The following is a 25,296-nucleotide window of genomic DNA, read 5'->3' as shown; positions in this document are numbered from 1 at the left end:
TACAAACTTCCCACTATCCCCATGGTTGCGTGTCCCAGCCAACCCGTCCCGGCCCCAGCCCATGGTAGCTTCCTTCATCTCTCACCCAGCTCTCTCCACACACAACCTTCTCCTTCCTCAACCTCCCTTAACCTGGCCTATAGGAGCCATTTATGGCATTAGGCTGTGGGCTTGGGGTGTAGTTGTTTTAAAACTTTTTCACGACCATGTAGACACAGGAGATTTGTTGGGGGTGGGGGTTAAGAAGTTAGAGGAAGCATGCAGGCTTAGGGTCTGGGAGTCCCTCACTCCAGTATAAAGGAGTGGAAGGGGACAGGGGTTTTAGAGTATGTAGGCCTGAATCATTTGTGACTCTTCTCACAATAGCCAAGGTTTCCGGCTGCAGAACAAAGGTCTGTCTGCCAGGTGTAGATGCAGATGGATCTTCATCCATCCCCAATGGGTCCAAACAGCTTCAGATCAATTTGTCCACAAGTGGATTACAGCTTCTTGTTGTGTTTGTCTGTTTTGTCTATTAAGTGGCCGTGGCTCTTAAGTAATTTATCAGTGTGAATCAAAACACACTCTGAACCTCTATCTTCAGGACGTCTCAGTTGACACCAAACTGCGTTCCCCTCCCTCCATCAGCTTCTTCAAGCCCCGTTGGTCCTAGGAGCAAGAGGAGAAGTCACCCACGTCACCCAGTGACGTGTTGGTGTCCACGCCTACACTTTGGGTGGCGGAACTAGCACCGGAAGTTCGGTGAATAACATTAGCGTCTATGAGCTTCGGCTGGGACAGCTCAGGAACAAAAAATAATTCTGAACGATAGAGACCGTTGATGTATAATCGCTCCAGGAATATAAAAGAAGACATATCACAGGTATTTTTACAATCACTTGCTTTTCGATGTGCACGGTACATAATGTTATTGAGGCAGCTAAACAGCGGCGGCGACTGTTTCTGTCTCGGAGATATCGCGAGATTTGGATTCCAGACAGGGAAAGGTGGAGAATCTCGCGATACTAGCTAGTTCAGAAACGTAAATTGTGCTCTTTAGATGCCTCTATAATGTTATACAGTGTACTCACCGAAAAGCAACACAGCAGAAAACAATGTGTGACATGTCTTCTTTTATATTCCTGAGCTGAGTTTTTTATAAAGGTCTCTATCGTTCTGAATTATTTTTTGTTCATGAGCTGCCCCGGCCGGCGTTCTTTGGCTCCAATGTTATCACCGAACTTCCGGTGGTAGTTTTGCCACCGAGAGTGTCATGGCGGATGGCCATGGAGCCAAAAAACGCCCCCGTGTCTTTACCTTCTTTAGAGCTACCTTGCGTTGGTCCAGGAAGGGTGTGGAAGTCAAAGTTCAAAGGCAGGGAAACGGGAGGATTCGGGCGTGGCCATCTCAGACAGGTAGTGGATGGCACCGGCCATACCTTCAAAGAGAGAGTAGGGTCTGTCAGGGATGCGACAGCCGTGGGTCCCGTAGTCTAAACACCATTCAGCAAACTTGCAAGCACGGTGTAGATATTTCTTCTCCCGTGTGAGCTGGTAGAGGGACAGGAAGGCGTATCCGTTGCCGGCAGTGCCGTGGCAGATGCCGTAACCCTTCCTCAGCAGGCCTCTGTGCCAGATCACCTCCCCACACTCCACCGCATCCCGCAGGTACTTCTCCTCTTTGAACACCTTGTATGCCATGATGAGCATGTGCACCACACCAGGCGCTCCGTGGCACCACTGCACCAGTCGGTCGCTCTCGTTGTTCAGCGACGAGGGGTAGTTGCCCGAACGAAACTTCTTGTGGCGCACATAGTCGATGCTGGGCCGCACCAACTCTGACAGCACGTCTGGGTTCACCTTCGACCCTGGCTGCATGATCATGCAGTAGATACCGGCAAGGCCGTGGGCTGCGCCAACATACCGTTTCTTGTGCCACTCGTAGAGCAGCGGGCATCGCTTCGCTTTCTTATGCTCTGCTGACAGGTTCTTACCAGACTCCAGGATGGCAGTGACCACCTTAGTGATGAAGCTATCGTCCACTGTGTTGGGTCCTATCTCCTTGTTGACATAGAGCAGAGCGTAGAGGTAACCGGCTCGACCGTACAGCAGCTCATCCGACATGTCTGACTCTGGACTCAGTACCACCCTCTGTAGCTGAAGAAGTTTGGTCAGACAATCTTTGCTGTCGGCGGTGTTCCCCAGCCTGTGATGGACCACGGCCCCCACCGCTAGGGGCCCCGCGTCTCCGCACAGAAAGGTCACCTTCCGGCCATTCAGGTTCCTCAGGGCTCTCTTCACGTAATCTAGCGCCCTCTGCAGGTGGGCGGCCTCTTGGGACACGCGGTGCAGCTGCAGGTAGAGCAGTGTGATGCCTGTCCAGCCGGTGTAGGTGGAGAAGTCGTGAGGGTCAGCGGTCTTCAGACCTTCCTCCATCTGCTGCAGGAGGTCTTTAATCTTATTCTGGACTTTTTTCTGGAAGGCATCATTGTTGGTGTCAAAGGACTCATGCCAGCCCTCCTGTCCTGTGCCTGCCGTGACCAGGCCGCCCTGGTCGCAGTCCAGGTAGGGATTGACGAACGAGCGCTCCTCCATCTCTGCCTCCGTAGCAGAGACCAGCTTTAGCCTCTTGGACACATATACGGAGTTCTACGTTAGATGATGTCAGCACTACATGTCTTGCCAGCTCCATATATGGAGCTATAGATTGTCCTGGTGGAGTTTGTGAGGTCAGACTTAGATAAGTTAGTAAGACATGTCGGCTAGCTCCATACTGTATATGGAGTACTAATATTCGGCAACCTATCAACCACCCACATGACGTGAAGGTGAGTGAGGGCCTTCGTTACATATTCACCTTATTCCTGGCCACTCCCAGGAAGTAGGGCGAAACACCTGGGAAAGTGGTAAACAGGAAACTCAATGATGTTTGTCTCTGGGTGAAACCTGTGTTGCCATGTCTGCTTATAATAATCAATTTGGGTCTTTAAAAAAAGTGTCCATGTTTTTTAAACCAGTGGTTCCCAATTTCTTTCATTTCAACCCCCAGATTAATATATTCAGACTCCCATCTGAAAATTCTGACTTCCACACAAGATTTGTATATAAAATGTTAATAAACTAGACCAGGTCAACCTGGTTGTGCCAGACCCCCTGTCTGTCATCATCATTTATGACATCATACCTTTTGTAGGCATGTCATCATCATGTCATCATCATATATACCCTTTATATAGAAAACCCGGACAGACATTTGCTTATGTAGGCCTACCCATTTCATGGGTCTGGCAAAAAAATGTCAGATCTACAAGCTCACAATGTGTTGCAATGTGACACATTTTAAGTTTGCTGATCTGCATTTCAAATAGCCGATGTAAAGTAGTAAAATTGAGTCTATAGTTGCTTCTATTGGGCTTATTTTCATAGACCTGGCCGCTTGTTTCTTTGGCAAAATCTGGCAACACACAATTCCCTGTTCACTTCCTTACTTAGGAGGAAGTGAAAAGATGTTGAATGAAGCAGCACACAGAGAAAAACTCAATGGCACCCTCTGTAAAAGGCAATAGCGGCTCCCTGGAGAGGGTGAGGGAGATGACTGACATCACTGATACCGCTGCCATGGTAACAACCGCATGCTGAAACAGTGCCCAAATTCGGAGATGACATTCACTGTTTAATAAAAAGCATTTTAATCTGAGTTTTCCGTGATTGTCCAAGGTCTTTTAGTGCAGCTAAGCATGTTACAAGTGATATAGATGGGGAATACAAGGAAACGATCAGATTAAAATGCTTCTTATTAAACAATACAGAAGATACAGATAATTCTGGTTGAGCGGCACGTATTCTGACACCCGTGAGCCTTTATATTTTTGAGCGGTGGTAAACCACTCCTAAGAGTGGCTGTGCGTGTGTCTGTAGCCACTTTTCCTCAGCGTTTTGCCATAGCAATGTGTTTTCCTCAGCGTTTTGCCATAGCAATATGTGTGTGTGCGTAGCCATATTACATCATATTACATCACCAATTATCTGTAGCCACTATCTGTAGCCACTTTTCCTCAGCGTTTTGCCATAGCAATGTGTTTTCCTCAGCGTTTGCCATAGCAATATCTGTGTGTGTGTGTGTGTGTGTGTGTGTGTGTGTGTGTGTGTGTGTGTGTGTGTGTGTGTGTGTGTGTGTGTGTAGCCATATTACATCACCAATTACATCCTAGACCTATCTGTAGCCACTTTTCCTCAGTGTTTTGCCATGGCAATGTGTTTTCCTCAGCGTTTTGCCATAGCAATGTGCGTGTGTGTAGCCTGTATTACATCACCAATTACCAATTGAAGACGTTATGTAAGCACGACCACCGCTCACTTCACATTGGGTGTGATTTTTTTAATCTGAATGTTTGTTTAGCGTGCCGTGGCAAATTGGCAAGTCTGCTCCAAACCATTTTGAGATGGAAGCATGACGGTCGTGTCATACGACCGTCGACCGTCATGTTTCAGGGCTAGCTATGCCCTAATGCCTATAGTCCACAGCTTGGTCACCAGCAGGCTCCACCTAGAAATTAGCCACTCGCACTCAGACACCACTCACACCAGCTGGTACTCAATCACTCCTCACCACTCAATCACACACCAAAGAGGGAAAATCATACACAGGGAAGACAACACACAAGGAACTACACATACTGTATGACCCTTGAGGGTCATAACAGATCCTTTGGAAGGAGAACACAGGTTATTTATTTTTTTCATTTCCTGAAAAGTATCAGTGTAACAAGCTTTCCACCCGACAGCAACAACAATGTCAGTATTTCCCCCTCCCTTATTTTCTCTCTCTCTCTGATTCAAGTTTCTTTATTAGGCTAAACCCCTTGAGATGTGCCATCTCGTTTTAAAGGGGGGCCCCAACGTACATGTATACAGGGTAGACAAGACATACATGGACAGAACAAAATAAAAAACAACACACATACAATAACATTATGAACCTTGATAAAAATCACAGCATTAAATCAGCACTAAATCCTATAATATATCATATCAGATATCTCTCTGTCTGTCTGTCTGTCTGTCTGTCTGTCTGTCTGTCTGTCTGTCTGTCTGTCTGTCTGTCTGTCTCTCTCTCTCTCTCACTCTGTCTGTCTCTCTCTCTCTCTCTCTCTGTCTGTCTGGTTTGCTGTTTTTGCTTGACTTGTCCTGCCACGAAGGCGGCGAAACCCAGTCGTCCGTTTACGCAACAAAACAGCCCTATCACACACAGATGAAAAGAACTCAACCAGCCACAAAATGCACCAGACAGAAATAGAACCAGTGTATTGTGTGTGTGCGTGTGTGCGTGTGCGCGTGTGCGTGTGTGCGTGTGTGTGTGTGTGTGTGTGTGTGTGAGTGTGTGTGTGTGTGTGTGTGTGTGTGTGTGTGTGTGTGTGTGAGAGTGTGTGTGTGTGTGTGTGAGAGAGAGAGAGAGAGAGAGAGAGAGAGAGAGAGAGAGAGAGAGAGAGGAGCAGGGGGATTGGAAGAGAAATAATGAGGGAGACTAGGAACAAAGAGGGTAAAAGAGAAAGGGAAAGAAGCGGCTAAGAGGACAAAATGTGTCATCAGCCGCTTTTGTGAATCACTCTTGCACTGAGATCTCATGGAACACCTTCCTGTTAACCACTTTAACCCTGCAGGCATCCCAATTTTGGGCATGTCATTATGAAAGAAAGAAAGAAAGAAAGAAAGAAAGAAAGAAAGAAAAAGTGTGCAAAAAATAGATTAAAAAGATTCTACAGTGTCCAAAGGCTTGTAAATCAAATACATTTAATTAATAATGTTGTGGTGAAGTGGTTAAAGGACACAGCCACTATTTTATGAAAATGTATGCCAAAGAGAAAATAATGTATCAAAACTCTTTTTATGTCAATTAAAAGTATTGCTTTTCTACAAAAAATTCCACGAAGATTGTTAAAAAAGTTAGACTATACACCTACACAGTAGCTATGTGATGCACACCGGATAAATTAGCTATCCGCATTCACACACACTCAGGGAAAGCATCTGACTGGTTAGTATGGTCCACCTGCTTTCCTTCCTCCATTGCAGAATTTCTGTTCTGCAGTATTTGCTTTGTGAGTTTATACCTGCGGCATGGCACGCAGCTTGGTGTATGCTTCTCTGAAGCACTGGAAATGAAAGAGAACTTTAGTCAAAAAGCCTGCTGTTGTCTTTCCTACTGAGCCTTTACTTGCTTCAGCCAGCAGCCTCCTATTGCAAACAGCAGTCTTATGCCCACAAACCTGATATTTTATACTTATCTCCACCCTGTACAACTACTGTATATGAACAACTGTAATTCAGCACAATTGTAACACATGATGAAGAAATGTCTTAAAATGATATGAATCTGACTGAACTTTCTAATTCCCGCCGTGTCGAGTCTGTATAATGTCTCTATTTTATAATTGTATTAATATGTATATCTCTTCTACACTTAGCCTGCTCCCTTTGGTCAGCCATTAGTCTCCACTCTCCAGTACACCCTGGAGTGTGGATTCAGCACCAGCTTTTGAGATTCTCACAGATTACACGTTTTAATCACTACTACAAACATTCATGGACCCCAAGGCACTATTTATTTCATGGTTATTTCATCTTATTACAAAACCTAGCCTCTATTTGCCCTGCTGGGCGAGGGGAGTGAAACAAGTTCTAAGAGGGTGATAACTGTTAGCATCCCCGGGGACTGTAGCTGACCGGTCAGTGCGAGCTGAAGTGCCGCTCGCTGCTTGCCTGACTGCTAGCGTCCGACATCTCAACACCACACTACGTGGGGGGAGAGAGTCTGACATTCCGGGCAGACAATCCATTTCGGCGGGGGGGGGCTAAAGCCTATTGACGTCACACACACACACACACACACATACACACACACACACGCGCGACGGCTACGTGGCGTGACATTGCAAAAATACGTTATTTCTCATAACATATTATATGTCTGCATGTTTACGTTAGTGCAAAATGGTATTAAAACGTGAAGAAACGGCACTATTTCATAGTTTATTAAAATAATACGAGTCAAGTCTGACTCCGCCATGACAGTTTTCACGGACCAATCAGAGTCCACTAGACTCTCACGTGGGCAGAGGACACCAATCAGAGTCCACGAGTGAGTCTTACGTGAGCTCAAGAGCTCTGTTTGGAGGGGGCTGGGACCGGAGCAGCCACACACGTGCCCCAAGCATACAACCCTGATTGGCCCATTCAATGCGCCCGCTCTTCGGGCGCCTTCGAAATAGATTAAAATGTGTGCAGCTTCAGTCCACACTACAAACCACCCACCAGCAGGGGGGGGTGATGTGCGGACTGAAGTGTCAGGCTAGCTCGCTGCACACTGCACTGTCACTGTGAGCCAGGGACATGCTGGGCCCCTGATTCAGCCCGGGAAAAAGAGTTGGAGAGGCCCTCATTGCGTGCTATAGAGAGATCTCTCTCTATAGCACTGCTGCTACTCAAAGATTTGTGACAAAGTGACAAGCCAGTGGGCCAATTACTGTACATGAGTTATATTTCGTCGTCGTCGGGTGGAAACCTTGTATGTCTGTCACAGCCCCCTGTAACCTACTAGGGCCTGTGTGGTTGCTCCTGTCTAACCTTTGCTCCACAGGTCCTGATTGCCAATCGGGTGCATTGGGAGCACCTGGCCAGTGTCCCCAGGCTGCTCTATAAAAGGCTGGGTGTGGCCACACTCAGTCTCTCTCTCCTGCCATGAGAGCAGCAGCACCTTTGGCTTCCTAGCCTACCTTTTGGTTTGCACCCTTCAACATCCCCACACTACATATTCCACACATCCACACACTGCTGACACTACTGATTACACTGATTTACACACCTCACAGGATTATTTGTTGCAACTTTGCATTTATTGTTTATATTGTAAATAAATATATTGTTTTGTGCACTTTTAACAGCCGTGCCCCTCTCCTTTTGTTATGGCCTAAGAGCCGTGGTCGTGGCCGTGTCCCTCTCCATTTGTTATGGCCTAAGAGCCGTGGTCATAACATTGTCATGAACAAGGTTATTCATAACAAAAGAGGGAGTCCACACACACAAGTCAACCTTTTAAATTAGTATTTATTAGGCTATATTAAATAAATAGAAACAACCTAGAATAAATAGAAACAAACTAACTGGTATGAGGTGTGAAAATATCAGTAATCAGTGATGTCTGTGATGTATGCATGTTTGGAGTGTGCTGTGTGCGTGTTGTATAGACGGTGCAAAAGACAAACTGCTGCTGTGGAGTGGAGAGATCAATCTAAAAGTCAGGCTGGCAGGAGAGCCTCTTTATACCCGCCAACCACACCCACCCTCAGGTGTGCTCAATTGGTCTGACGGCCTGCTCCACTCTGCACCACTGAGGCTTGCTAGCCTGCAGAGAGGGGCAGGGCCGTCACACCCCCTCCCATAAGAATGGGGTTCCAACCCATTATCTGAAAATACAAAAAACAATTAGCAAACAAATACCAAACAATTTACCAAACACTTTTCTAACAAAGTCAAATAGCCACGTTGACCATTTTACTATAAAACCAAGGGCCAACAGCATCCAAAATGTTCAATTTCCAAATACAAAATTGTCCCTGTATACTATACCTACAACAATACTACTAGCCCCACTTTGCCACACCATCCTGCCTCCAGCCCCAGCAACCTTGGTACCAGGAGCGCTTTAAGAGAGCCGAAGACAGGACAGTCTATAATGGAGAAGTGAAAGAGAATAAGTTAGGACGAGTGTAAACAAATAGCCTTTATCCATAATAGGGCTGCAAAACATCAAATTTAAAATCTACAAATATCAGATCTGTGTAAAAGCAGTGGAGTAACCAATTCACATAACCAGTGTTGCCAAGCCAATAGCGCCAAACCTTGTTTCGGGCAGAGCAAATCTTTTTGGTACCAGCAGCGTTTTGCTGTAAAGAAATTGGTTGGCTGAGAAAAATGCTCACCAAAATATGTTTTTTTCATTAGTTTTAGGTAAAGCAGCTGAGGTAGGGGGATCATCGCACCTGTAGGCGCACCTGTAGCAGCTGTCCTGGCTTTGGCAGGGTTTTAGAGAGAGCATTTGTTTTTTGGTTAATGGTAATCTAAAAAGTCACTTGTCCTCAGTTTTGTCCTCATAGGTTTTCCCTTTCTGTCTGTATGGTTTGGTCCAGAATTGTTTCAGTACTAAGTTCTTGTGAGTTCCATGTATGGGAGCTGTAGTTATAATTGGTAATTTAATGGCAGGAGTTGTCTTCACCAGGCCGGTGCAGCTGGGAGGCAGTGTTGTATCTGCCAGGCTGCAGGTGGCTGGGAGGTGTAGATTTGGTTTGATCCTGTCAAAGTTTGCGATTTGTCTTGCCAAGCCGGAATGGCTGGGGGACAGTGTTCGCTGCCCCTTGTCCTTCTGACATATGGGTCGGTTGGAGAGGGGGGTTAGGTTCGGGCAACGCTGGATATATTGGTGTGGGGCTTAATTGTGCACACTCCCGGTGAGCTGGGAGGAGCCGCCACCCTGGGTTTTGTTCAGGTTGCCCTGGCTGTTAAAATGTACTGAATGATTTGACTTTTGGTTATCTGGATCAGAAAATGTTTTGACGGAGTGACTTATGTTGTACAATGTGACCTGTGTTTTGACCCAGTGGTTCTGCCTTTCTCACTGTTAATGGCTCTGTTCCTGTCCCATTCCTCTTAGATGCTGCAAGTAATTCCGGATGATCTTGTTTGCTGGGGATGGTGGGCTGGTATGCCATGGGCAGATTGGAGTGGTTATAGTGACGTTTATTAAGTGGGTCGTTTATTTTCAAAACATGGTTTGTGATATAGGTTGTGGTTTTGGTATTGGCTATTACTGTATATGGGATACTTGGTGGCTAATGGGTAGACTGAAGTTAATTTGGATTCTTGTCTTTAAATTATAGGTAAAGTGTCTGATAGGTTCACATTTTGAAGAAATTGTCTAGCTAAGGACAAAACGTTCAAAACGTTTAGTCAATTATGTTTTGATTCGCTGTTAGGTTCTCGGTCCCTTAAGGGTCCTCGTTTTGTAGGGGGAGGGTGTCACAGCCCCCTGTAACCTACTAGGGCCTGTGTGGTTGCTCCTGTCTAACCTTTGCTCCACAGGTCCTGATTGCCAATCGGGTGCATTGGGAGCACCTGGCCAGTGTCCCCAGGCTGCTCTATAAAAGGCTGGGTGTGGCCACACTCAGTCTCTCTCTCCTGCCATGAGAGCAGCAGCACTTGTGGCTAACTAGCCTAGTTTTGGTTTGCACCATTCAACACCACCACACTACATCTTCCACACATCCACACACTGCTGACAATACTGATTACACTGATTTACACATCCCATAAGTTTTGTTCATATTATTGTTTAAAATGTAAATAAATATGTTTTGTACACTTTTAACAGCCGTGTCCCTCTCCCTTTGTTATGGCCTAAGAGCCGTGGTCATAACAATGTCCAAAACCGTTTGTTTTGTATTTATCATTTTAGAAATGATTCAAACTAGTGAAAACAGCCGATCTACAAGCACACAACGCCTCGCACCGTGAGGCGTTGTGTGCTTGTAGATCGGCTGTTTTTCACTAGTCCTGTGAGACGAAGCAGGGCTTTGCTTTGCGAAAAAAATCTACAAATTTGAAACTTGGAGATACGAGGTTTCTGCCCGACAGTGACGATTTACTTTGTTGGCCGCCCAGCCCCCAAAATGGAACGAAGGCCGACATTTTATTTGGATTTTTTTTCCTAATGGCCGGCCTGAACCGGCCGTTCGGGAGTTGTCCTGCTTTTCCCAATGGCCAGCACGTCACTGCTGTGAGCGACATGGCTGTGGAAGGAACTTGGCATGTCACGCAGTTGGCTGCATTGATCAGATGCTATTGTATTTTCTCATAAACAACTAAGGCTATGGGTGTGTGGATATGGAAATACAGCAGTTCCTCTCGGGACCAGTGAGCCCTACAGAGAGGGCGGTGCGCTTGAGCGCACCATGGGGATTTCACTCCCCTTAAGGATTCGTATTCCCAGAGTTAGCCTGGAAAGAGCTCAAAGGATTTTCAAAGACCCTCATCACCCCAGCAATGGACTGTTTGTGCTGCTGCTGTCAGGCAAACACCTATTATAGAGATTTATTTGTCTCGTATCAGAGCTCTGAAAAGTGAGCCAACTGCCAGGTCAACTGTCTTTAACCTGTAGATACCTGTTGCGCTGACTTTTATTGTATTTGCACTAATTGTAAGCTACCACATATGTCACCACATGTGTTACTGTTATTTGCACTGCATGTACTGCATGTACAGTATATACATTGGTGATCTTTCTGCTACATTTAGATTCTGTACATCCAGGTTGCTAGATTATTAATTCATTTATATTATATTCTACATTTGGTCTATTTTCTTTTTGGGTGCAAGGTTTATCAACAGTATCCTTAACACACTAGCCTCTGTTATATTATACATTTAATTGCATTAGATCAGAATTGGTAATGGGTGATCAGTAACTGGGAGGGTGCAATTGCAAACATGTAATGCGTTAATGGTGTATGTATGATCAGTCTCTACACCACATCTGTGTATGTTTTTTTGCTGACCATCAGGTTATTTAATGGTTCTACATGCTATTACTACTATACTTACTGTTCTTGTATTACAATTCTGCCCGAGGCTTGATTCTGCCAGCAGTGAAAGCAGAAATAGTTTTGAAGAGATGTTGGCTGAGGAGGTTAGGAGTCTCATGAGCCAACCTCCAGGAGGTACACCTAATCCCTGTCTGAGTGACCATTAGGGCATTCACGAATAGCTCGTTGCGAGGCGTTGTGAGCATGTAGATCTGCTATTTTCACATATCTACGGAACCGAGTCACATTAAATGTATTACCTACAATTCCAAGTGCTTGTCAGGGTTCTTATGACTTCCTATCTAGCCAAGCTTTATAAACCATGAAGAAATATATTTTTTTTTAAAGACAAAACAAAAAAAAACAAAAAAAAAGCGAATTATATACACACACTTGACATGCTGAAACTTGGAGATACGAGGTTTCTGCCTGACAGTGACGATATATAGCTATAGCTGCCCATGATGACAGCTACATTTTAGCTGTTCTGCAGTTGCCAACCACTTACAACTTACTGTATGTATTGTGAAGCTTCCGATTATTATTTCAAGTGTGCGCGTACAGTAGGCTATACTGTATATTATAGCACTATAGCATCTCACAGCTGCTTGACCATGGTTTCCTTACAAAGATGTCTTTTCTCCTCCATCACTAAACCATTTGGAGTGGCAAATGATAGTAATTTATGTCGGTGTAGACAGATGTTCTGCAGTCTTGTTTCTAGGAGGACATGTTGAGTTGTCTGTCACATGCTGCATTACCACTGACTGTACAAAATGTACAGATTGTACAGACAAACACAAATACATTTCCACACGCACGCACGCACACACACACACACACACACACACACACACACACACACACACACACACACACCACACACACACACACACTGATTGATGCAGTGAGATGAACACTCCAGCAATCATAACTCTATGGGGGACCATAAGTGGAATAAATCACCCATACACGCACGCACACACGCTCGCTCGTACACACACTCACACGCGCACGCTCACACACACACACACACACACATGCACGCACGCACGCACGCACGCACGCACGCACACACACACACACACACACACACACACACACACACACACACACACACACACACACACACACTGAACAGTACAGTACATACACACTTAATATGCCATGATGGATAAGACAACAAGTGCATGGAATTCAAATGATACTAATGTTCACCATCTGTACCTACTGTATGTGTCCTAATGAAAAACACAGCTGTCTTATCAATGAGACATCTTGCATAATTAGGTTATACAGCCATATCATATGTACAGTACAGTACATTAATTCCTCCTTAGATTATACCTCTGTGACAAGGGGTTTCAAAATGTGTGTTAGATGCTCTATTCATTGTGTAACCAATTAACCCTTAAATTCAGTTTGGATCATTTTGACCCGTTTTACATTTTCATTTGGAAAAAAGGGTAGGAGTTTATTTTTTTTTCCACCTGAAACTCACTGGCCTTAAAGATTCTTCTGAGATGAACATGTAAAAAAAATGTTTTGCACTACACCCATGCGAAATTGTTTGTGACTTTGTCCGGATTTAACGAGATTTACGACGCAAGTTTATGAGGATAGAGAAAGCAAGGAAAATGGATTTCTAGCCAAGTGGTGGAGTCCACATATACCGGTATAGCTGCAGTGTAGATTACATACAGACTAGTATACTGGATTCTGTCACTGTGGAAAAATAGCTCCTTGACTAGTGTTTTCTCCACGCTAGAGAACACAGTATCATGCAACCACAATCTTTTCTTTTCACCAGAGCTTTATGATACTTGTTATTACTATTTGCTGGTGTATTATGTTAGCACAGTTCTGCGGAACAGATGGTCCCACCAATATTCTGCTGCTTGTACTTTTATGGATTCTTGATTCTTCTTGACTGTATAAGGTTCCAACATCCTACTCAAATTTGAATAATGTAAATCTGATTTACAACTGCTGCCATGCAGTCTTGCAGTATGTGTAACGGCCTTAACAACCAACAATGTGCAACAATTCTGTATCACAGAACAGAAAACAGTGACTTGAGCAGTGTGGACCAAACTTTGTGCACTTCTAATCTGAATTCTTCCTGCAAGAATCCACAGACCAGCTATTTGGGGAAATAAAGATCGAGGAATTGAATAAGAGAGGCCTCTTCTCTCTTATTGTTATTCTTCCCTCAAAAATAACCACAGAGGTGCCTTAAGGTGTCCAAATTGTTTCAGTGGAGATGCTTAGTGACCAGCATTTCCAAAATGGTGGTATCATGGCAGTTACGGGATATAAGACCAATGTGAGGAAAAATACCAGTTTAATTGGCTTGATACAAAACCTTTCACGTACAATGCCTGTAACTGTTTTAGATGACAAGTTATGTTGTCAACCAGTAATTTCCCTCACACTATAATGTATGAATAATTAATTTGTAACAGAAGCTATGTATAGAGTTTTGCCTGACTTCTGGCTGGCCTATGTGTCAGCTTCAGTGACAAACTAAGTTTCTATTCAAGTAAATACTATTTTAAGGTGGAGGGCACTCCCCTCATGGAGTGTACCTCCCCACAGCTGCCTGCATCTAGCCCTAACACCAAGTATGTACAAACAGAGGTATTTAGTGGTCAACAGTGCCCTCTGTAGGCAACACATAGAAATGGACTGATCCAAACTCAAATCAAATTTAAGAATCTAAAATGCATCTCCATACATTTCTTTTCCTCCAAACGACTTCGCATTTGGTTAAATGTCTCCCTCACTAATGGATTATGAGAAATGAAAAAAGTAAGAAGTACATGTGGGTGGTGGTAAATACTAAACACTAATGTAGTACCAGATGGCATGTGCCCCCATGCATAGATATCTTGGAAATGTGATGTTTTTAATTGCTTGTTTGTATGTTTTAATGACACTAAATGTCAGGGTGAACATATGGAAGCCACCATTCCTTTCCCTGAGTTTAGCTCCTTCCATGGATACATAATGTAGTCAAGTCACATATTAAAATGTCATTCTACTATAGCATTGCTGTCGGGCAGAAACCTCATGTCTACATATTTTCTCCCCTTCTTTGTAAGATTATGGCCTACTTCATTATATTACAGTGTCATACAAAAGTAGCAAAAATAGAAGATCTACAATCTAGAAACGCACTGCGATATCATGCGCTTTGAGCTTGAAGATCTATGTCGATAAATCGATATAATGTTTGCTATTCGCTTTCACATTCCTGTCAGTCATTCACCATTACTGATGTTTATTATTCAACATTCCATCGCCATAGTGAAGATTTTCTTTGAAAAAAAATAATAATAATTATATATATATATATATATTATATATATGTATATATCAGGTAGCTCTCGTGCACATCTAAGGTGGAGGTGCTAGGCAAAATGAAGTATAAAAAGACAAACTCCCACTGCCTCTTTATAGGAAGGGACCGCACACTCCAATGAAGGATGATGGACAGGATTCCATGCTTCATTTCTTTTTTATTGAGCAAAAGCACGACACGTTTCGCTGTGTGGCTTCGTCAGGTGCTATACATATCATATTTCTAGATTGAATCCTGTCCATCATCCGTCATTGGAGTGTGCGGTCCCTTCCTATAAAGAGGCAGTGGGGTGTGCTAGCCATACCCAATTAAAGAGCCCATATCCCACTCATTTGAATTAAACCCAAACCCAAATCTCTTGCTTGCGCCATACAAAGTATAGTCGGGGGCCTTAGGGGGATAAAATGGTAATTTCGTGCTAATCAGTCTAAAAACAAACAAACCCCTAGTTAGATCCCTCACATCCAACTTAAAGCAGATTTCTTTCCCCTCCTGTAGTATAGTGTATAGAAAGTCAATAGGAGCCCCACTTGATTTGGCCGATGTGGCGACCCCGAAGGTCGCCGACTCAGGCGCCCTAGCTAAATCATTAGAGCATACCCTGGGCTACATATGTGCAAAATCTGGCGCTTTTAGACAGACTAGCACGAAAAAACCCTAAGGCCCCCGACTAGAGCCCACTACTCCCTTAAACGCATTACTGATAATTTTTTTTAATTATGTGGTGGTTTCTGGTAGTGTACTCTAGTATAGACATTTGTTGATTTGTGTGCCTGAAAATGGTACATGTGATGCATTTGGTTGTCTTTTCAAGAAGCACATTATCTTCAATTTCAATACATTTGGTACAGTATACTGTAAGTGTAGAAAATAACAAACCTGCACAATATGTGGAGCAGATGATAGAGTTTGGTCAGGACTCTCGTCAAGATATAAACCATTTACTCCAATGGTATTGTGGCTCCACAACAAATCACAGAACTACTGTACTAACCTCCATATGGGACAGAGCCTAAAGCAGTTATTATATTAAGATCATATGTCCCCATAGAGCAACGCCTTAGGATGCACTTATTATATTAACATGATAAGTACCCATAGGACAGAGCCTAAAGACACACACAGTTATTAAATTAATATGATATTTGACATATGAGCCCCCATAGGACACAGCTTAGAGATACACAGTTACATTAACATATATTATGTATCTATGAACCCGCATCAGCAACAGGAGGAGGCTGGGGTCCTGGGGAGAGAGTTTGATCAGTGATGAGTTGGCAGTGATAGCGCAGCAGAACAACGTTGATCATCATGGGCAGGGAGCAGCAGTCTCATTATGTTTAAATGGACTGCTACTACTGTAGGCCTATGTGACTTAGATATGTGACCAAACAACGTCTGTTTTAAAACGCCTTAAAGGAGTAGTTCACCCCAAAATGCCTTTTTTTCCTATTGATTACTCCTGCCATAGAGACTTGAGTTCAATAATATTTTTTATTTTATTTGTCGCATTCCTAAGATAAAAAATTGATTATAGTAAATTTGCTCCCATTGATTCCGGATGGGGACCCAAATGCATGGCACTGGATGGGGAAACCGTCAGTCTAAGTTTTCTATAATCAATTTTGTATTAGGAATGTCCAAGTTTTCTCTACAGCCTTCACAAGCCTCTCCATCTCTTCACTAGATTTAGTTCTATAGTCTCTCTAGTCTCATTATGTTAACACTGTCAGTGTTAACACGTTTTGTCATGTTGTTGTTATTCCCATGGTGTCCTGGTTGCAATGATTCCATACATGAAATTGTACTATACACTGTACACTCATGTAGGCTACTGACAGTGATTTGTGTGGTTCCATCTGAAATTAAGTGAATGTGCTAAGCTCTTCTTGGGTGAACTTAAGCACAGGCATGTGGTGTAAAGTAACTAAGTACATTTAAGTGCTGTGCTGTAGTGCTTTACTTATTTATAGTATTTCCAATTTCCAATACTTTTACTTCTACTCCACTACATCTCAGAGGCAAATATGGTACGTTTACTCCACTACAATTATTAGAAAACATTAGTTACTATAGTTACTTTGTAGATTTAAATTATTATTACTGTTATATGTTATTACAAAAAATACCATTTACATTTTGGCCATTTGAAAATAGCACATCATCTACAACCTCACAATGTGTCGGGATGCGATGCATTGTGAGCTTGTAGATCTGCTATTTTCATACAATGTTTTATACATTTGGCAAATGGCATAATGAAGTAATTTTGATGCCAAGACTTTTGTACTTTTACTCAAGTGCATTTTTAATTATGGACTTTTACTTGTAAGGGTGCCCTCACACCAAAATACCTATGTTAGTGGAATCCGTGTTCTGCCAATGCATTTCAATGAGAGTGGAGCGGTTTTTGCAGAAATCCTCTACTGACATGAAACCGCTTCACTCTCATTGAAATGAATTGGCAGAACGCGGATTCCACTCTCATAGGTATTTTGGTGTGAGGGCACCCTAACAGGGTATTTCTATATTGCAGTATTGTTACTTTTACTTAAGTAAAACATTTGAGTACTTTATCCACCACTGAGCAGTGAGCACAGGATCCATCCAGATGGGTCCCTGTCACTACAGCAGGGGTCTTCAACAGGGGGTCCGGGACCCCTAGGGGGTCCTCAGAGTTACTACAGGGGGTCCTCCAAATCTTTGTGTGATAGAAACTCTTTTTTCTCCTTTTTTATATTAACCACTTGAAACCTAACGTCCTTATTCTGATGAGAACTTTGGCCATAAATAGCAGTTCTACAAGCTCACAACGCCTCGCGCTGCGAGGCGTTGTGAGCTTGTAGATCGGCTATTTAAGGTTTGGTGTCGAGGGGAACAAAGAGCAGACTAAGTACAGAGTGAAAGGTCAGGTGTATTGTTGGTTCAAGTGGTTAAATATCTGAAAACACAAATTGACATGAATCCAAAACACACTGATGATTGTGCTGTCAAACGATGACACGATATGGAATCTATGAAAAAAAAAGTTGTGGGGGGGGGGGTCCCTGCTTCATCTCTCTCTCAATTAAGGGGTCCTTGGCCTGAAAACGTTGAAGACCCCTGCACTACAGCATTTCAGGCACTCTGAGTGAGGCATAGATGCAACTCTTCCTTCACTGAGGTAGTTTACTCTAGTCTAGTGCAGGGAGTTGGGGTCTTCAATGTTTTTTCAGATCAAGGACCCCTTAACTGAGAGAGAGATGAAGCAGGCCCACTTCATATTGTATAAAATTGTGTTGCGGATTAAACTTCTTCATGGATTTTATAGATAGCTTATGACTTGTTTGACAGTACTATCATCAATGTTAATTAAATCAACTAGAATTTCGGGCCCCCTTCGGGGGCCCTCAAATCTAGAGCTCGGGCCCCCTCCGGGGGCCCTCGCCGTATACCAGCAATCAAATTGATTTGTCCATATATGGAGATCTCTGTCGACCGCTATTTTTTGCCACAGAGATTTAAACAAATGTATATATATACACACTGTATATATATATGCAATGTAATCCATGCAGACGAATACAGGTCCAGTGGACAGGTAACCAATGTTGTTGCCATCAATGTTAAATAGGCATTTGTTTCCAAAGTGTGAAGTTGTTTGAAGTAACAATGTGTTGTAAGGGGTGTGTCTAATACAATTAATATCAAATATCTAAATCTGAATCAAGCAACTGAAAAACTGTCTTAAAGGGGTGAAATGTATATGTATTTCCCTGTATTTATGAAGGAAATGTACAAATGAAATGTGATTTAAAATCAAAAGGAAATACATCTAAATACATCTGTATGGTCCTCCTTTGGGGGTCCTACTTTTAAAGTAAAAAACTGTTAAAAACAGTTCTACACAGCGGCAGAACCGTTTAGGCTTAATATAATAGGGTTTATATAAAGTATGATGTCTTAATCTTACATTGGGAGAAAGTTCTTTCACAGTCACTCAAATCTTTCCTACACATTTTTTTTTTTTTACCGATGGGGGGAGGATGGAGGGAGGATGGGAGGGAGGAGGGGGGTTGGAGAGAACAGTATAGGCCTACACCACGTCATCGCCTCACCAATACTTTATTAACGTCTGTTTATATTATATGCAGTGAACGCAATCATTGTCACCAGATTCTATAGGTCAACATTTGCGGTGTAACAGCCCAGTACGTTCGCACGCACACGCACGCACGCACACACACACACACACACACACACACACACACACACACACACACACACACACACACACACACAAACACAGCTTGACATCGACAGAGAGAGACAGGGAGAGAGAGAGAGACGGCAGGGATATCTTTTACTTTTTAGCATGGTGCAGTCCTATTCCGCGAAAAACTTCACTCTGGTACCAAATGGACTCGTACCATACGCGCTGTGTGTGCACGCACGCGTGCGTGTGCAACAGCATATAAACCTTGCGTCTGTCTGACATGTTTCCTTTTCACGGCTTTGAGTCAACACACCAAAACATTGCTTCATGAAAGTGGATCCAACGGCAGCTGTGACTGTAGAAAACAACACTTCTTCCAATCCTTATTGCTGGCGATCATTGTCCATTGATCATTGTGAAGAAGGCTGGAGTACTTTTACTTGTTGAATTGGCGACTTTTTCTTTGATCATTGTGAAGAAGGCTGGGCTGGAGTACTTTTACTTGTTACTTTTGTTGGTCTGTGTTCGGGGACGTACCTGAACGCATGTGTTCCTCATGTTTTGACACCAACAATGAAGATATTGTTCTAGATATTGTACTGCTCATAGAGAGGTCTGCTGTGTTAACGCTTAGCTGCTCCATCCCCTCCCCTCATTTCTCTCTCTCTTCTCTCTGTCGCGTCCCTCCACGGCACGCTGTTAGCAGCTCCCCTCTCCCCTCCTCTCTCTCTCTTTCTCTCGCTCGCTCGCGTCCGTTGCTGCACGCTGTTAGCTAGCTGCTCCCCCCTCCTCCCTCCCCTCATCTCTCTCTCTCTCTCTCTCTCTGTCTCTCTCTCTCGGTCCCTGTAACCTGATACTTTGCTGACGAAAATTGCGTGGCAGTACCTCTGGGGAAAGATTTGCATACTAAACCCACACATTACTTTTCTACAAAGTGTGCATCGTGCAAATACAATAGCTTCAGGAGAAGCTGCTAGGAACATTGGGGTAAAAATGCACGATTTTTGTGCAAAAGGTGGAGTCTTTAGATGCAGTGTAAATGTGATTCTATCGCGCAGGATGCTTAAAAATAATTGAAGAGGTTCGCTGTCTATTATGGTCGTGGGATTAAAGGGGAGAACCACCCATTTTCAACATTGAACTATATGTTCATCACATTTCTTATTTCCACATCACAACTCAAAGGTATATTAATGACATTCATCGTTGAAAATGGGTGGTTCTCCCCTTTAATATATATATTTAAATAATGGTGCACATTCGCTTATTTATTAATTCATGTTAATGTGTATTTTTCATTTAACCACATAATAGAGGGGTATGCACGTCCACTGGGAACCGCCCCACTAATCTAGACTGAGTGGCAAAACATTGAGCACCATGGAGCATTGGAGTTTGGAAGTGCTAGTTGTAAATCACTCAACGGTCCTGCATAGTGCATACCACCTGTTTCTAAATTGCACATAATGCAGGAGGCGGCAGGATGTGTTGTTGAAAACGAGCGCTTCCAAACTCCGACACTTGGAATAAATAATCCCCTGCACAGAATGTCTTGACAGAAAGTAGCTCATAACATGTCTATGGTGGATTTTTATGAAACAAATACTTTGCAGATAGAAAGAGGATAATTCAAGCTCTCAGTACAGCTGCAATGTTGGTGAGTTTAACTTTGTTTAATACAATCAGAAAGGACTATTCTGTTTGAATGTATGGGCTGTCAATGGCAGAAATTAGTTTGTTGCCACTCAGTAGGCGTTCCCACGTAACTTCCAGCAACAGTGATGCCACACACATACCCTCTATACTCAAGGCTCTGTACTTGGTCTTCTCTTTTTTCCCCTACACCAAACAGGCAGATCAGCTATTTTTCGGCTAATGTTCTCTACAGAATAAGTATTCTAGGGTTCTTCAAGTGGCTTGCTAAGTAAAACAAAAAGATCCTGTGACACAAAAGATTTGGCGGACCACCCTGTAGTAACTCTGAGGACCCCCCTGGGGTCCTGGACCCACTGTTGAAGATCCCTGCTCTAGTCTGCAAGGTGGTTACTTGCTGCACCTCCCACTAACACGGGTGTCAAGGCTGGATTTAGACTGCAGTCAAATCTAGCCTAAATGTGATTTATTTCTCAAATCTGATCTTTTGGCCCGACTGTTCGCACTGCATTTGCAAGTGACCAGATCTGATCTGTGTGTTCAGACTGATTTTAACAACTTCAACCTAAAGTGCCCTGTGTCGACTCCTCTGCTTTAGTTACCGTGGTAACAACGTTGGTGTCATGACTTTTCTCTCTTTGTGTTTTTCAGGTTTTTAATCTTCTTCTGACTTTGCAGATGGGAACTTGTGAACCCATTTTCTGCCATGCCGTGAGATATGTCTTCATTTCCTTAATTGTTCCTGTACCTTTCTCATGTACTGAGACATACTCCCCAAAGTGCTATTAGACGTTGAATTTCTCCCTCTGTCCACTGAATGCTGCTCGCCATTTTTTCTGTAGTGTAAAACCTATGCTGAACCATTGTTTTATTTTCATAACACCCTCAAAATGCAATTCTCGCACTCTGTAATGACATCAGTGGCGCTCGGGTCACGCTGCAAGTGACGTTTTGGACAGTTTCATAATTATGTGACTTGGTTTGTTAGATCAGGTTACTGCGTTCAGACTGAGACACATCTTTAGAAATCAGATTTGAAACCATCTCTGGATGTGGTTTGTAAAAATCAGATTTCATGTGACCTGCATGTGACCTGTCTAGACTAATTTAAGCAAATCGGATTCCAATCTTGATGTGACACAGATCTGATTAAGGCTAGATTTGTCTGGCAGTGTAAATCAGGCCATGTCTTTCACTTCCCTGCTGTGCTTGAAGTAGTAGTAGCTGTAGTTCCTGCTGTAATCGATGTGAATGATGGCATCATCATTCTCAGCCAGACTTAGTCTGTTATACTGGTGCCTTGTATTGTAAAATGTTTTGGTAAACTTATTTATGAGCTCCTGTGTGTGAGATCAACAAGTTTTTCAATTGAAGTGTGCTTCTTATTGAAAATACCTTTCCTCTCTTCAATCTCCTCTGTCCCTGTTTTCTTTTCTTTTTCATTAGAATGGCCTGTGGTGAGCCATTCATTCCACTGAATGATGTTGCTCTTCATGGAGGGATCCATGGTTGTAGGGAACATCCTGTCCATGCACTCACTGCAATTCCATACATACATTTCACGCTGCTTGTGCTGCAAACACAAATCTCCATTCTATGTCACCGCGGCACAGGTTTTCAGTAGGGGCTGTGGTGCCCAGGGGTGCTATAGTGCCATGCACAGCACACGCGCGCGCGCGCGCACACACGCACGCACGCACGCACGCACGCACGCACGCACGCACGCACGCACGCACGCACGCACGCACGCACGCACACGCACACGCACACGCACGCGCACGCACACGCACACGCACGCACACGCACACACACACACACGCTGCCTACAGTATTGAAGAGGGGCATGACTCACCGACTGTACATTTTTCATTTGTCATGAATATTTTTTTGCTGCTCCTGACTCATTCAAGTGGTCCTTTGGCACCTTTGCACAGACAGATATAAGTCCTTATATGACAAGTCACAGACAGTTCACAGATATTTCAAGTTCATCTTTTGGTCAGCTTTGCTGCATGCGTCGTGTCTCGACTGTGAGCATTCTAATGGTCATCAGAGAGAGAAGCTTTTCTACAAAGCCATCTGAGCTTGGCACTCTGAGGACACATGAGACAACCCCTGGACATGCTGGTCAAGTAGTTCTCCCTATGTTTTGCCACCCAGGCACCCACTTCAAGGCTGAAGATTCACGTTTTATTTGTCAGTCACTCATACAAGTATATTGTTAGTGGGACATGCTCAGACGGTATGTTAAAACAAAACAAGTTATAACTGGAAAAGTGCTGGAAAAGTTTGTACAACTCTGAAGACAATTACAGGCAAACGGTATGGGGTATCAAAACCCTGTCTTATCTAAGATATTGTCACATGACTCACCAAAGACCATTTGTGCCTAATAAGGTGGAAGGAAATCATGTTTTTCGACAACAAAACATGATTTGATACGTGATTCAAATTTAGGGCAGATCGGACATTCTGTTGTAAAGTCCCACTGAGCATTTTTTGGGCTATTAGACATCTAAAATACGTCTAAACGGTTATACTGTAACTGCCTGGTCTAAAAAAATATAATTCTTGGCATAGATTAGACATTGAAACAATGTCATTTCAATGGCTATATATAGACAGTCTATATATAGACGCTTCAAAAACAGCTAATCAATGTACCGGTAAGCCTAGCCGTCTACAAAACCTACAATTTTAGACAGTTATGACCCTGTTTTAGACAGACGTCTAATAGCCGACTATGGCTCCCTGGGGTAGTAACAAAAAGTGTGTTTTGAAGAAATTGCTAAATGTTCGACAATCTTGTCAGGTGGAACTGGCCAGGGCCGATATGGGGAGCTGTGTCAAAATCCAGAGTTTTATGGGGGCTTGTTGTACGCCATACGGTTCAAGAGTTATTGGCCAAAACAATCAAAAAGATAAATAAGAAATAGTGACATACGTAGCGGTGCGTTCTTTGTTGTGAGCAGGTATTTACAGATTGAAAACAGGTGTCCTGGCAATATGGTCATTGTTCAGGACTAAATAAAAAAAATATCTCTTTGTATTGACTTTGTGACAAATATTTGCAAATACTTGTGCAGGTGACAACAGTAACAGTCCATTGCTGGGACGATGTGTCATGCCCTTTAAAATCCTTTCAGCTCTACTCAAACACCTTCCGGAGGGACGTCCCCATAGTGCGCTCGGCCCTCTGCAAGGCTCGCTGGTCCCGGAAGGAGCTATTCCCGTACCAAACAATGATAGCCCCTGTCAGAGTGCCGTGAGTGGTAGGCGGGTAGAAGGATTTCAGGACTTTCTGTGAGACGTTGAGATTTCTCAACTGTCTGAGGTTGCACAGGCACTAGCCTTCCTCACCACTGTGTCCGTGTGCAGTGTCCATGACCATGACAAGTCCTCGGTGATGTGCACTGGTGGATGTTGTGGTATCCTGTCCTGCTTTCTGTATTTACTCCTGACTAGCACAAAACTCTATAGAGTTGTTCCATAAAGCGATGTTATATCAATTCAACACTATGGCTACGGTGTATATAGCTACTGTATGGTCTTTATATAAGTAGCTACCGACTTCACCGGTGTGAAACTGTCATCTATTTTATTTTCATTTTAGAGACAGTCGGTGGTCCACTCCCACTTATTTGTTTTTTTCTTTTTATAGTCCAAGTACAATTTGTGTGTTCATTAAACAGCTGAAAGGGAGACAGTTTAGACATGTACAGTAGGAAAGCTGAGAGGGAGATACTGTAGGGGAGATGTGTCTCATTGAAACCTCCGTACAGTGCCTATTAATTTGCGGACTTTTGACTTTGAGAAATATCACACAATTCAGCTTTAAAGGGAAAAATTGGACGCATAGCGGTATGTTCTCAACTCTTCCCCTTGTCAAAAATTAATAAGCTTGTGTGCCTCTGACTCAACCTTTTGATGTTAACAGCGCTCTACAGAATAATGTGACCTGCTCCGTACCTAAATCAATTGGATTCTGGAAAGAGGAGATTTTCTTAGTTCTTAGTTCCTCCTCATTACCATCATCATCGTCGTTAGCCTCTCTTCCTTCCTTCCCCGCTTTCCTCAAACTCCTTTCTGCACACTCTTTTCTACCCTTCTGCTAATCTGCCACTTCAACTTGAACTACACTTCATTACATCACACCATAACTTTACAAATGTAAAGGAGTGGGTGAGAAAAAATGCTAGCTTCCCACAAATTGCAATATACTGTAGTTCCTCAGTCTCTTATGTGTAAAGCTCCAGATATCAAACATGCATAAAATGTTTAGAAATGGGAGTATGCTCACGGTGTGATCACAATGCAGAGGGTGGTGCTGGCCATCTTCTGCACCTCCCTCTGTGGCGCTGAGCCGTCGGGGACAGCGCACTTAACAAGCCAGTAAGTGACCAATGCAGCAGCTCGTTTGGATGCCCTCAATGGTGCTGATGTAGAACGTCCTGTGGATGCAGGGCTCAT

At 43.4% G+C, this 25,296-nt stretch overlaps 1 protein-coding gene across 1 annotated transcript; it reads right to left on the bottom strand.

The window, feature by feature from the left end:
• Window positions 1–1,340: 1,340 nt before the first annotated feature.
• Window positions 1,341–25,296, bottom strand: LOC308284996 (lanC-like protein 2; the record flags this gene model as incomplete). The annotated part of the gene is made up of 3 exons (XM_080725717.1): window positions 1,341–2,627; window positions 23,987–24,155; window positions 25,127–25,296. The coding sequence occupies 3 exons, from the start codon at window positions 25,294–25,296 to the stop codon at window positions 1,341–1,343; spliced, it is 1,626 nt and encodes a 541-aa protein (XP_080581843.1).

The sequence above is a fragment of the Nannobrachium achirus genome (genome assembly GCF_963921795.1).
Source record: "Nannobrachium achirus genome assembly, chromosome: 5".
Lineage (NCBI taxonomy): Eukaryota > Metazoa > Chordata > Actinopteri > Myctophiformes > Myctophidae > Nannobrachium > Nannobrachium achirus.
Note: the sequence above shows the minus strand (reverse complement) of the source record. Positions and strands in the feature narration are given on the sequence as shown.